The sequence below is a fragment of the Monodelphis domestica genome, chromosome 8, assembly GCF_027887165.1.
Source record: "Monodelphis domestica isolate mMonDom1 chromosome 8, mMonDom1.pri, whole genome shotgun sequence".
Taxonomy (NCBI): domain Eukaryota; kingdom Metazoa; phylum Chordata; class Mammalia; order Didelphimorphia; family Didelphidae; genus Monodelphis; species Monodelphis domestica.
The window spans coordinates 169,090,051-169,104,646 of record NC_077234.1 but is presented as its reverse complement, the minus strand read 5'-3'; the positions used below and the strand labels follow the sequence as shown (position 1 = coordinate 169,104,646).

At 33.1% G+C, this 14,596-nt stretch overlaps 1 protein-coding gene across 3 annotated transcripts in view; it reads right to left on the bottom strand.

Annotated features, from left to right (window-relative positions):
• Nucleotides 1–14,596, bottom strand: part of TPP2 (tripeptidyl peptidase 2) — a 90,378-nt gene that overhangs the window by 40,328 nt on the left and 35,454 nt on the right. For all 3 annotated transcript variants that reach the window (XM_001365769.4, XM_001365824.4, XM_016424940.2), the window contains exons 10-16: nucleotides 13,152–13,251; nucleotides 10,922–11,070; nucleotides 9,362–9,477; nucleotides 7,847–8,015; nucleotides 5,761–5,918; nucleotides 4,340–4,416; nucleotides 1,276–1,382 (exon numbers count right to left, since the gene is read on the bottom strand). In XM_001365769.4, the coding sequence (XP_001365806.3) occupies nucleotides 1,276–1,382; nucleotides 4,340–4,416; nucleotides 5,761–5,918; nucleotides 7,847–8,015; nucleotides 9,362–9,477; nucleotides 10,922–11,070; nucleotides 13,152–13,251 (876 nt within the window). The remainder of the gene's footprint in view (nucleotides 1–1,275; nucleotides 1,383–4,339; nucleotides 4,417–5,760; nucleotides 5,919–7,846; nucleotides 8,016–9,361; nucleotides 9,478–10,921; nucleotides 11,071–13,151; nucleotides 13,252–14,596) is intronic.

The following is a 14,596-nucleotide window of genomic DNA, read 5'->3' as shown; positions in this document are numbered from 1 at the left end:
GTAACATGTCTAACAGGATATATTTAAAATTTTTTAATGGATATTCATTAATGATAATGGTTTACAGTAATATATTTTATCCTTACTGGGTATAGGTATTAGGAATAACTATTTATTCTTATTTTGAATTCTCCAAAAATCAAAGCTGCTAATTCCTTGGAGCCTGAATTTTGCTCAGAATATTGCTATCAATTCCTAGCAATTTTAAGGGTTGAAGGGCAGGATACAAGAGAACAGATGGGAAAATGGACACAGTTCTTCCAGGGTCAGATTTTCCCAAATTAACTTATTTTATCCATGTGAATAAGAATATCACACTTTTATTTAAATATATATACTCTAAATCAAAATAAAGAGTCATCTATTATTTAGATCCAAAATATTCCTGTTTCTCTCCATTAGAGATAGTCAACAAATGGCATATATTTTTCTGATGTAAAATAAAAAGCACATTGACATCTCAAAAGGACTAATGTATACAATTCTGTAAATAAATTAATAAGTTATAACCTTCAATGATTTAACAGATGAAGCAGCTAGAAGACGTAGTGAATGGAGTACTGGGCTTGGGAGCCAGGAAGACTGTTCAAATGCTGCCCACAACATTTCTAGTTATGTGACCCTGGGGCAAGTTATTTAATCTCTCCTAGTCTCAGTTTCTTCATCTGTAAACTGAAGACAATAAAAGTACCTACCCCCAGGGTTATTTTGAGGATAAAATAATATTTGTAAAGCACTTTGCAAACTTTAAGTACTCTATAAATGCTAGTTATTTTAATTAATATTTTGTAATATCAAATGACAAATTAGAACAGAGATTAAAGGTCTCTCTCCCTATTCCAAAAATGGAATATGTGGGTTGCTCTGACCTTTGTTATGTTCTAATATTATATAATTTTTGCAAAGATAACAGAGACACTGAAGCAAATGCTGGAATCACAATTATTTAACAGTCTTTTCATGGGTAATGTGATGAACTGAAGGTAGGACAAGCTTCCTAAAGACTATTAGTATAGAGCATAAGTTTCTTTCTAAGAAGAATATTCATGGTTTATATGCTTATAAAATTGATTCATTAAAAAATACAGTCTGAAATAATTAGTTTGCAATGCTTTGAATGAGTATGTATACTATGCTTTGTTTGCTTAGTTAAATATACATGGAAGTAATCTTCATGTCAAAATAGAATAATGTTGTTTTCTTTTTTATAGTCTAGTGAAACAAAGATACAATATATGTAAAATTTTAGTAAAAAAACATTTTCACTTTACTCACCAGCCCAAGTTGCCCCCTCAGGAACTTCAATAAAATGCCTTCGTATCTGGCCAGGTTTAAAATGTACATCTGTAAAGGCTAGGTCATAATGTGATGATTCATTTACTCTGGAAAAATTAAAATTAAATTAATAAATGTGATGGAAGTTTAGAAAGAAAACAAATATTCAATAAACATTTGTGGGATGAATGAAATTGAATACTTTGATTCTTTTACAATCTTAAATGCCATTTTTCTTTTATGTTGAAATACTTTTCACATCTTTCATATCTACTTCTTTCTATCCATAGAACTAAATGACAGATCTTTCCATCGGAATGTAATATTCAGCAAAGAACATAGGTAATTTTGAGATCTCAAAGAGACTATTACCTTGATTAGACGCAGCTTTTGTTCTCCTGCTTTGGGGCATAGCTGTCTGTCTGTCCCCTATTCCCAAACTAAACTATGTGAATTTCTTGGGTGAGGACCTAGTTTTAGTTTCCCTATATGGCACTCTATTTATTTGCTTTTTAAAAAAATAGGAAATCAATAACCTGCTAGAGTTTCTTTGGAAAAATAAACAACAAAAAACAAAAAAGAAACTCTAAAAATAGAAATTTATATTTATCTCTGTTAAATTTCGCACAGATTCATTTCACTGTTTATTATGTTTCTGGATTCTGAATGTCATCCTCACTTTGTTCAATTAATAAATGTGATAAAACAAGAATTAGGCAATTTGGCCTTTTCCCTCTCATTAATATTTTATCTCCCTTGAATAGATGGAAGTTTACATCAGAAGATCTTCATATTCTTAGTCAATTCACCAGCTAATGAGAGGATGGTATGAAAGAATGAGATTAAGAAAGTTTTGGGATAGTCACTGCAAGATACACTAAAGGCATTCAGAAATAAGAAGAGGCAGTTATCTATTCAATCTCCACTTGAATGCTAAATTTATAGGAAGTCCACTTATCTGTGACATTGGATCAACAGTATCTCCAACTTTAAGACTGTTGCTTCCTCCCCTCCCTCTATCATTATGTGTTCACTGTAAAAACCATCACCTAACTAAATAAAGGGAACACAGAATAGTTTACCTGCAGATATTTGGAGAAAGGGAGAATTTATGACCAAATAAGAGATAGAGTATTATAAGATATAAAATGAATAATTTTTATTATATTAAAAGACTTTTGCACAAACAAAACTAATGTAACCAAGATTAGAAGGGAAACAACAAAATGGGAAAAATTTTATAACCAATTTCTCTAAGAAAGGTCTCATTTCTCAAATTTATAGAGACCCAAGTCAAATTTATAAGCATGTCATTCCCCAATTGACAAATAGTCAAAGGAAGCAGTTTTCAGATGAAGAAATCAAAGCTATCAATAATCATATGAAATAATATTCTAAATCCCTCTTGCTTAGAGAAATGCAATTTAAAACAACTCTGAGGTACCTCCTCACACTTATCAGATTGGCCAATATGGCAGTAAAGGAAAATGGTATGGCAGTAAAGGAAAACGGTTTATGTCGGAGATGTGGTAAAATTGGGACACTGATGCATTGTTAGTGGAGTAACTGATCTAACCGTTCTGGAGGGAAATTTGGAACTATGTCCAAAAGGCTATAAAACTGCTTGCCCTCTGATCTGGTAATATCACTAATGATTCTGTATCCCAAAAATAAATAATAAAAAGAGGGAAAGGACCTACTTGTACAAATATACATATAGCAACTCTTTTTGTAATGGCAAAGACCTGGAAATTGGGAGGATGTCCATCCATTGTGGAATGGCTAAACATATTGTGGTACATGTTTGTGATGGAAGAGTATTGTGCTATAAGAAATGATAAGCAAGATGATTTCAGAAAAAGCTGGAAAGGAACTCGTGCAGAGTGAAATAAGCAGAACTGGGAGAGCATTGTACACAATAACAGCAATATTGTACAATAATCATCTGTGAAAACTTGGCTATTCTCAACCATGCAATGATCTCAAACAACCTGGAAAGTCTTATGATGGGGAATGCTCTCTACCTCCAGAGAAAGAAGTGTTGGAGTTGTCTATCACAAAAGTGTGTTTATGGTTTTATTTTGGGGTTTTGGTTATGTATGAGTTTGCTCTTACAACAATGGCCAATATGGAAGTATGTTTTGCATGACAATAAAAACAAAATTAAACACACACACACATACAAACCTACTACCACCATTCATCTCCAGGCATGAAACTAGTAAACTAGTCAAAGATCTGTGCTCTCAGAATCTAGACAGGGATGGGAACTTGTTGCCTAAAAGCTTGCCCCACCCCCTCTTAAAAAAATTGTCACTGCCATTCAACGTAGGATGTGATTTCTGTTAACAGCATAGATACATGCTATATTGATTACTAATATTTCCTTAAGAGTGGCTTTTGTCCTTTGAAAGAAAAGGAGTTTTTCAACTCTGGTCTAGACTACATGAAGGGAGCAGTGGAGTACCATTTTTTACTACCTTCAGTCTGTATCCAAGGTTAAAATATATTCCCTCCTCTTCTGTTATCCGTATACCTCTCATTTCACAAAATTGAGTTTAATCAATGATATACAGGGGTTTTTATAGCTGCTTGGGTGAAATGGGATTATCTGAACTAACTGCTTCTGTGATATCACTTCTCATTCTCATACCAAATGCCAAAATGAAGGGAGAATATTAAAGTTCTCTCTGGGGCATACTTCTGGAATGGTATTATAGCTCAGAAACAAGATCAGATAAGACATATTATACAAAGGAGAGAATTAAGACACTAAATGACTAGACTGACTTGTCTGAAGTAAAAAAACTAAGAGACTACTGGAGGTGGCAGGAAATTGTGTACATGTATGGTCCCATTCTAGTTAATAGTAGAGATAGAAAAAAGAATCCAAGTCTTCTGATTTTTAATGCAGTGCTCAAAAGTAAGGTAATGGTAAACTTTAGATTAGAATTCAGCTTTCCTGGATCTTCCACTTTTTAAATATCACATTATTTAAATAACCAACAAGCATTCCACATGATAGTTCAAAAATAATATCTTTTAATATGCTATATATACTCACTTTGCTGAAATGATAACAGTTACTGGAATTCTGAAAAGAGGGCCAGCTTTAGGTGACGATGTATCATAACCACATACCTTTAACAAAAAAAATTACTTATATCAGTTAATACGCTATTTTACTGCAAAATAAAATCAAGAATTAAAATGGAAATATAGAATAAACTGATCCATAGAATTATCTATACTTCAGAAACTTTAAAGAAACCTAACATATTTGATGGAAATAAATATCTTTGTCTTACCTACTGATACTCAGATAAATGTTGAACAAATTAAATGGATGAATAATGCTCCAGTTTCAGAGTTATTTTTAAAACGGCATAGAACCAGTCAGCTAGGTGGCCAAGTGAGACCTACAGAGTGGAGATCTGGAGTTCAAATATTACCTCATATACTTCCTAGCTATGAGACCCTGGGCAAGTCACTTAACCTCCATTGCCTAGCCCTCAATGCTCTTTTGCTTTGGAACCAATATACAGTTTTGATTCTAAGACAGAAAACAATGGTTTTAAAAAGAGCATAGAACCTCTGTAATCTACTTCAGATACTGATAAACAATTTTACTAGATTTTGAACCATTCAGATCTACAGAATTAAGACCTCACTAATTAATACTAATTCTATAATTAAAAGAAGAGAAGGGATAAGGAATAGATCTATGATTTCAATGATGACATAGAGAAAACCTAAAGGAGCAAACTTCACCGGCCAAGGCAGGTCCGCACCTTCTCAGTCATTGACAGGTTAAATGTTTGCCCAGGATCACTGAGCCAGTATGTGTCAGAAGAGGGACTTATAATCAGGTCTTCTAGGCTCCAAGAAGAGTTTTCTGTCCACTGTGTCATTTCAGAATTAAGCTCAATTATTCCAATTTAAATGCCAACAAGTTACTGCCATGAAGGAGATTTGCAGTAAACAGTTTCTATGTTAAAATGTCTAAAAATAGACTTTGTCCATAGTTTTCTTGGCAAAGATACTGGAATGGTTTGCCATTTCCTTCTCCAGTGTGTGCTCATCTGTAAAGATGAGGAACTGAGGCAAATAAGGATTAAATGATTTCAAGCCCAGTGCTCTATCCACTGTACCACCTAAAGCTTCATTTCAGCTATGTTTTAAGTATGAAGAAAATTTCAAATTAGAGGGAAGTCTAAAAGATACTTTAAAGAAAAAGCATATTACAACCTACAAAAAGTTATTGATTGTAATATGCTATTTCTTTTAATTAAAATATCTTTTACATTTTTAAAATTTATTTTTTAACTGAATATGAACATGGCATAATTAGCAGCTAAATCAGGCAAGTTTTAAGACTTAAATATTTCCTAGAAAGCAGTACTTTGGAGTTTTTCACTTAAATATAAGAAAGTAGAAATAAGAGGCAACGTTAGGGGAAAATTCATAGAGAACTTTAAAAAATACCTCTGTAAAATGTAGTCCTTCTCTCAGGCCTCGAGGATCCACTCGTATATTTACATGTCTACACTGATTCATGAGCTCTAAATGAGTAGGGCATTGAACCCATGAAGAATTTGAAGTTAAAGCTAAATGAAGCTGAAGAGATATTCTTTCAGAATTATCTGCCATTAAAGACAAAAAAGCTACATATCAATATTTTTTCTCATTAAACAAAAATACTTATTTTAAATCAAAGGCCTAATTCTTATCAACAGACTTAAAAAAATTATTTCAAATAGCCTCATACATTGGGTGAATATTGAACTCCTTTGCAACTGAAAATATATATGTATATATATTTTAGTTGTGTGAAGGAAAACCTGTCATTCTTCATGGCTGCCTCTATTTCCCCCTCTTCAAAAGAGCTTTCTTTCCATATCCAGGCAGTGCAAAGTGACAGGGAATACTAATTTCACAAAATACAAAAAATGCACAATTTCAAAAAATGACACTAATACAACTAGCACTCTTAGAAAAAAGCTTGAGCAACTAACAATTTGAGTTTGCAGACCAAGATGGACTTTTTTGGGGAGGACTGTTATTTCCTATCTAAACAAGATGCACAATGGCAATTCATGAAAATGATCCCAATACTGATCACTCTAGGAACTTTGACCTGCTCTGAGCAACCTGATGAGCATTCCAGGGCTCTGGAGGCTCATCATAGTGATACCAGACTTAGTGAAGACACTGATTGGCTCTAGATCTACTATCAAGAAATCCACTTAGTCTTAATCTCCTCAGGGACCAGGGATTACAATTGTGAACAATCATGTCTAGCAAATGACCTAATTTTATTTTTTTAAAGCTGTTAAAAACAACAATGAAGTTTCCATGCATCTATGACTTCTCTCACCAGAGTGCAATTTATATATATATATAAATATATATATATGTGTGTGTGTGTGTGTGTGTTCTTGTGCAGTACTATTCTTATCCATGTCTTTCCATAAACCCTCCATAAGAGATCTAATGAATGTTCTGAAGGCTTTCCTCTAACTCTTAATTATTTCAGGCATTTAAGTGCCATACTTAGGCTGTCTACATATTCTTATCTCTTTCTGAATGATTACCAATTAACTGCATTTCATAAGGTGATCAATAAGTAATTTTTTTCACTGGGTTATTCTTATAGCAATTACTAGGCTATAGACCTCTCTGAGATGATTAAAGAATGATAGAATGTGCTTTGAAATCAGGACAATATTATCTGTAAACAAGAGCTTCTGGAAAACCTTAAAATCAAAATGGAATCCCTCTTTCATTTGAACACTGCTGAGGAAGCCCTTTGGAGTAAACACATATGCTTGCCTTATACCTTGCTTTATACTGATAATCTAGGAATTGTTGAACAAAATTATCGTTGCTTATGTATAAAAAGGAATCTTTAATACATATTATTTTAATATATACCTTGTTAAGAAAGTCTATTTATCAGTATTTTTAAAAATCAGTAATACACAATAACTCAAAATCAATTGTATCAGTTTTTTGATAATCACAACTTGAAAATCACAATTTTGATGTGCTGTACAGATCATCTACAAAAGCATGAAGGATTACCTCATTATGTTCAGACTAATCTAAAGAGATTTTAAAAGAAATCAATGGATCATATATTTAAGCTAGAACTTACTTTAGATGCCATACAATTCTACCTATTCGCTTTACAAATGAGGAAACTGTGTCCCAGAAAGGGTGATTTTTCCAAGGTACATAGATGAGCTAGGATTTAAACTTAAGTCTTCTCACTCCAAGTCCAGCAATACTGTAGATTGAACAATAATAATAAAGCATGCTGCTCCCTTAACTCATGAATCATAGTTAGCAATACTTTCTCGTTCTATTCTATGCTGTGATGATTTACTGAAACAGAAATTTTACTGCTAAAATAATATGAATATATATTTCTAAACTATTCATTTATAACTTTGGAAATTAGTATTATTAGCACATTTGTATTTTGCCCCTTATAGAACCTAATAGTACCTACACGATCATGAAATTTGAATATAAACATTTTTACAAAATTACATTATTTACTGCTTACCAGTATTCTCAGGAAATACAGGTTCTATGCCAACCCCATGATCTGAAGGTGCAGCTACCTGGACAGGATCTCGGAGGTAGATGCCACGGTTACTTCCAACAGTAAGAGTAAAACCTATTTTATTCGTGAATGATGTATTTTGAACGAGGTAGTCAAATGCTTTATCAACCTAAGCAGAAAAACAAATTGACAATTAGTAAAATATAAGCTTAGGTATAGAAATTTGCATGGCTGCAAATCACTAGAAATTTCAATAAAGCAAAAAAAAGATACAAAAAGGTTAAACTGCAATTACAAGCTTAAGCTCCTAAGAATTTTATAACTCCTTTGAAGAGTCAGTAGTAAATCTAATAAATAATATACATTGAACTTCCTTGGGTGGACCATCAGACTCCAAACAATGGTAATTTTATGTGTGGTTCTAAGAATCTTAAACTTTAGATGAACTAGATGCTCATTATCTTAGAAATAATTAACATTGTGGTCTTGATATTTTTTAAAATGTGAAGAACTTAATAATAATAATCAGTGATAAAAATTATTCCAGTGGGAAATTCTTCAAATTCTTGCCAAATCTAATTCTATGAGATGATAAAGGCCAGTAATATTGCTCATTTGAAAATGGTTTTTATATTTGATTTTAAAATGTAATTAAGCTGCTTCTAGATCTCACACTGGTTTGGTGTTAGGCCCTTTATCACTAATAGCATTGCAGAAGTAATTATAACAAATTAGTAACAAAACATTGACTATGTTATACTATATAACAAGAGTATGACTATGACCTAATAAGTGATGACCTCCAGTTTTAGTAAGAATTACATAACTCTGCTTCATTTTCTAATTTCTATTTTCAAATTAAAGGAAAAAAATTTCTTAATGATTAGCTCTAAATCTACATAGTAACTGTCATGATTTTAGTAAATGCAAGGTAACTCAATCTACAAAGTAACAATCTGCAAAAGTAATTCAGTTTACAAGAATTCTTTTAGTAGTAGTCTCTAAATGCCACTTCTTCCTTAACTTTGCTCATACTCTTACTCCTAAGTAATTACAATTTAGAAGTCACTCAATCTACCATTATAATCTAGTTCTACCAACTCTAGGTTCTCAGCCATGGTTCCAACTTTATTTATACCCCAATATTTTGCTTAAAAACAACTGAAGACTGAGTGCAATGCATGAACCAGAAAAATATTCTCTTTTTCATTTGTAGCACAAGATACTACATTAAGTAGAAAAAAATAAAAGAGTACTTTAATGTAGGATTTAGATAAATAAAATAAGAATTTCAAAAGGGATCATTTAAAATAAGTTTGTCTGACCTCTTCCTAGCTGGGTGACCCTGGGCAAGCCACTTAACCTCCATTGCCTAGCCCTTACCACTTTTCTGCCTTAGAACCAATACATTAGAATTGATTCTAAGATGGAAGGTAAGAGTTATGAAAATAAAGTTTGTGCTAGGTTGTCATTTTAATGATTTATAATCCATTTATATGTATAAGAAAACAATACCTGAATAACACCATGTCCTTGAGCAAACACTTCTATATTTTCAGCCTTCACTGCAGTATTTTCCAGTGCTCTTCTGACTGAATGAACTGTGTAATGAATGTCATTAGCTTTCAGTCCTAAAATATGGGAAAAGAAAATCCATTTAAAGATAACTGGCTGCAGGAAACACTTTATTTCAACTTAGAATTACATGTAGACTTTTTTGGTTTAGAGCATATCATTTCTGATTTGTAAATGAAGACTCATCTTACTGAGTTAAAATTTGCCCTCAGACACTAGCTGGGTGACTGAGCAAGTCGCTTAGCTCCATTTGCCTTAGCATCCTCATTTATAAAATGAGCTGAAGAAGGAACTAGCAAATCAACCAATATCTTTGCCAAGAAAAATCTAAATTGGGATTATAGTCAGACATGATTTAAATAACTCTATAACAACTGAGGTTTGTAGAATTTTTTTTTTAATATAATACATGATCTCATTAAATAAAAACCTTGTGAAGTATTACCACATTTTTATCTGAGGAAACTTCCCCAGATCACTAAACTAATAATTAACTTTGACAGAATTTGGCCCCAGCTCTTTCAGACTCCTCCCTGACCCTTGCCACTCTCCTTCCTGGGTAGCACTCTGGTCCACCCTTCCTTCAGAAGTTACACTATCATGATTAAAATTTTGGGTAGCCAAAGGGCAATGAAGAGATGAAAGACAGATGTAACTTTATATATCTGAAGGGCAATGGAGCAATGAAGGGCAATGGAGCAATGAATGGCAGGGTAATGCAACTTATTATGAAAATGACTTACTTCCAAGTAAAATGAGGAATAAAATATGCCACTCATGACATGATGACTATAATCAGACAAGGAGGGGTGGGCTTGTCACACAGCAAGAGCAAAATCACTATGCTGCCAGCTACCCACAGAATGTTAAAAAAAAAAACTAAAGGATGAACCCCATAATTTAGACAGTTGCAGTCTTGACAATATCACTCTTATATGCAAACTCCAGTGGTTAACTATTGCGTTCAGGACAAAAATATAAATTTCTCTATTTGGCATTTAAAAACACTTCCCATCTAACCCCAAACTACCTTTCTAGGATAATTTTTTTTCCCTTCATGTCTGGAATGCATTACCTCAGAGTCCCTTGTTTGCTTCAAGATTTCATTTATGCCCTACCTTCTAAAGGAAGTCTTTTTCTGATACCTCCAAGCTCTTAGGTCTCTCCCTCCTCCTTACTTTGTACTTATTTTGAATGGACTGTGCATGCTGTCTCCTCTAACAGGATGCACACTTTTTGAGGGCAGAGACTTTTGTTTTTGGTTTTGTATCCCCAGGGCCTACGAGTGCTGAACACATAACAGATGCTTCAAAATAATGTATTGAGTGACCAGACAGATTTTTCTACAAAGATTTATGGAAGAACTTGGAAAGTGCACATGGTATGAAAAGGCATTAATAGGCTACAAATTGTGACACTAGAAAGAGTCCCCATATGGGTGCCTACATAGATGCATTAAGGAATGGAAATAACATTAAAAATCATACATGATTTACTTACCTGAGAGTATCAAAGCAATGCCTCCACAAGCATTGGGAGAGGACATAGATGTCCCATTCATAAGCTGGGTTCCTCTTAACGTCCAGTTAGGAACAGAAGCAATAGCTCCACCTGGTGCACTAATGCTCACTCCAAGTGCCCCATCAGTACTAAGAATAAAAATAAAAATTATTAACCTTAAATAAGCAATACAGGTAATAAGTTTGAGGAATGGCAATTCATTAAGGCTTTCTAATCTATGATGGAATATTGATAAAACATTAGGAAATGCCAGAACTCTATACTACTTATAAACAAGGACAGTGCTGTGTAATAGAAAAACCTAATGGCCTTGGGAATCCAGAGACCTAGGTTTATATCCTCCACATGAACTATATAACCACAAGAAAGTCGTTTATAAACTTTGAACCTCAGTTTTCTCATCTATAAAATGGAAATAAAGTTTATATTATTTATTACACAGAGCTTTTGTAGGGAAAATACACTGTATAGTAAAAGCATTTTATATACAAAGATAAATGATCATTATATGATCCTATACTAAAGCTGGAGGATTTAAATATGGTCACAGTGAAAGACTATATATGTCTATCACACAAGGACCAATTTAACTAAATTCAGAGAATCTTATCATGAAGTGGGCTTCAGAGTGATGAAATTTTTCAGTCCCAGGAACTTTGGAAGACTTTAAGTCACCAATGGGTCACTTTTATTCTGTGAAGACAGTATACACAATGATGAATTAATAAATCCTTAAAGTATTGAATAGTATGTATGTATGTCTGCTTCTTATTATAAAGCTATAAAAAGTACACTGAACTTTATTTACATGAATGTTATGTATGTCACTTTATTATACCATTTGACTCTAGGAATACTATCTCATGCCTCTGGCCTTGGTTTCCTTAATTATATAATTAGGAATTTGAAATAAATAAGTCCTAAATTTTTTCTAGTTCTATGATAACTGTGCTAAGCAACAAGTTATCACATAGGAATTTAAGGTAGTGAACTTCATAGGAATGGTGCCATTTATAATTTATAAAGGAAATTCATGAAATTCCCGCATCCCCCTCAAATCAAATGGAGTAGAGAGCTCACTTTGTCTATTCCCTTTATCATCTGTCCATTCCAAAGCCCAGGAGAGAACCCCTTAACCACTATTTTGCCAGGTGTTCTCATTGCATGCAAACACCATTAGCCTAAGAAAAAAATGCTTAAGAAACTGTTATATCTCTGGAATGCTTTATAGCTCACATGGGACTGTATGACCTAAAAAAGGAATAACTCTTACTTAAAACTATAGAATTGAGGGGTAGCTGGGTGGCTCAGTGGATTGAAAACTAGGCCTAGAGACAGGAGGTCCTGGATTCTAATTTGGTTTCAAACTTCTTAGCTATGTGACCTTGGGCAAGTCATTTAACCCCCACTGCTTAGCCTTTATCACCCTCCTGGCTTAGAATCAATACATACATAGTATTGATTCTAAGACAGAAAGTAAAGGTAAGGGTTAAAAAAAACAATCTATACAGTTACTTCCAGTCCCGAGTTTGAATGTTTCCCAACCCAAGTTACTACCTTAAAAACTAAAATGCAGTGGAATTGGCCTTAAAAGGGCTGTTAAAATCTGCCATTGTGGTAAAGTTCTGCAAATGTCTGAAAGAAGGCTTGACTTTTATCATAATTTGAATCTTTAGTACTATAAGATGGAAGCAACTATACTATTATCCTAAAGATAAGAATGTCATACTGTTGCAACTATTCAGGATATAATAATTGAGACCTGATAGAAACAGAACTTATTCTATATTTTATTTTCTATTTTTTTTTTGCCAAACTATATTCAGAAAATACAATGAATTAATTGAATTGAGTTTCATTCTTCTAGTTAGCAGTTTACTTTGTTCTAGTAGTATCAGTAATAGAAATTATCAAATGTACATGATAGTACAAAGACTGAATGAAATTAAAATTTCTATCTAGAGTCCACATTGGAGAAACAAAGTTTATATGTATGTCATAAATTAGCTAAGTGTCCCTTCAAGCACTGATCCAATTATATTAGAGATGAGAAAATTAAGTACCCCCAAAGGGAAAAATGTTTGGTGTGAGGTCAAACAGTTTCTAAATATAAGAACTTGAGTTTTAACCCAGGTCTTTTGTAGCCTCCCCCTCATTATACCTTTGTATCTTTAACTTTAATGCCTTCAAGATATTAATTTTGACCTACCTAGGGCCTCTAGAAGACCAAGTGTATTGATTAGCAGGTAATTTCTCTCTTAGTGAATACTCGGCCACCATCATGTCCGGAGAAACATAAGCACCAACTCCTACAAAACAGATATCTGAATTAACAAATTACAGAACAAAAACAAAAATGCTCTCCAATGTTATGTAATATGGAAATAACAATTGTTCCACAAAATGCCACTAGATTTATTGAAGAAAAAGAAAGTCACTTTTAGTTAACCGGTGTGCTAACATTTGCTAAATCTATATTAAGATTACAGAAAAAGCTGCAAAGAATAGATGAATAAATTTATTTACTAGAGTTCACAATTTGAAGAAGAAAATTAATACAAATATACATGTGACAAAGTAACGTAAAAAAAATGTTGGCAGCACAGAAAAATATACAAGTGCAAAACTATCAGAAAATATATAAACTCTCAGACTTTAGAGTTAGAAGAAGCTTTTAGAAATAATTTGTCCAATCATCTTATTTACAGATAAGGACACTGAAGTCAGATACATTAGGGGGTTTTCCTAAGATCACACAGCAACAGAGTGAACTCCCAAACAAATGAATGTCCTTTCTACTACACAATACTGCCACACAGTCTAGGTATGGGGGCTGAGAATTCAAGACATATTTACAGATACTTCTGTTTATATATGTTTCTGATTGATTAGTAATATCCTTTTGCTGGACCAATAATTGTTACAAAACTGATCACCTGATGAGTATACACTGTCTTTTTTTATCATCATTAGTATTAAGTGGCCTCCAACAGTTTTTTATTTGATGGTTCTATTGCTTCTTTCCTTTCCTTCTTCTAGCTATCACATCTCAATGTCTGATTCTAGCAGCTCTAACCCATCCTTTTCTATTTTTGATTTGCTGTCTCTAATAAGCTGTTGGAAAACCTATACCACAGTTTGTTAAATTTGCTAATCTAAACTGTATACATAATTCTGGCCCTAGAGTAACTCTCTACAAACCTATGTATATATAGGAAGCCTCTTGATATTCAAGATCTTTTAATTCAGAGACTAAAGTTTTTTCCAAGTCAACAAATGTGATGATCAGCATTTTTTAGGTTCCTACCATGTTATGAACAAGAAACTCTAGTAGGTAAACACTACAAATGAAAAAAGATGAAGTTAGAGCCTAAAAAAGAGTCTAAGTCAAGGAGCACAGTTGAACTTGAGTTCAGAATAGACAGAATCTGATCTGGTTATCTGTGTATACATTCTATTCCTAGACTTAGACTATAAACTCCTAAAGGGCAGGGACTATGTCTAATGTAAAATTCTGTCTGCCCTTCCCTGGCACTGAACCATAAGTGTAAAAGGAGTTTAGTATATTCTTGGGGAACTGATTTGGATAAATGAGACTAAAATTTATCTTAGAAGTATCCAGAAATATATAATAGTCCACCGAACTGATAAAGC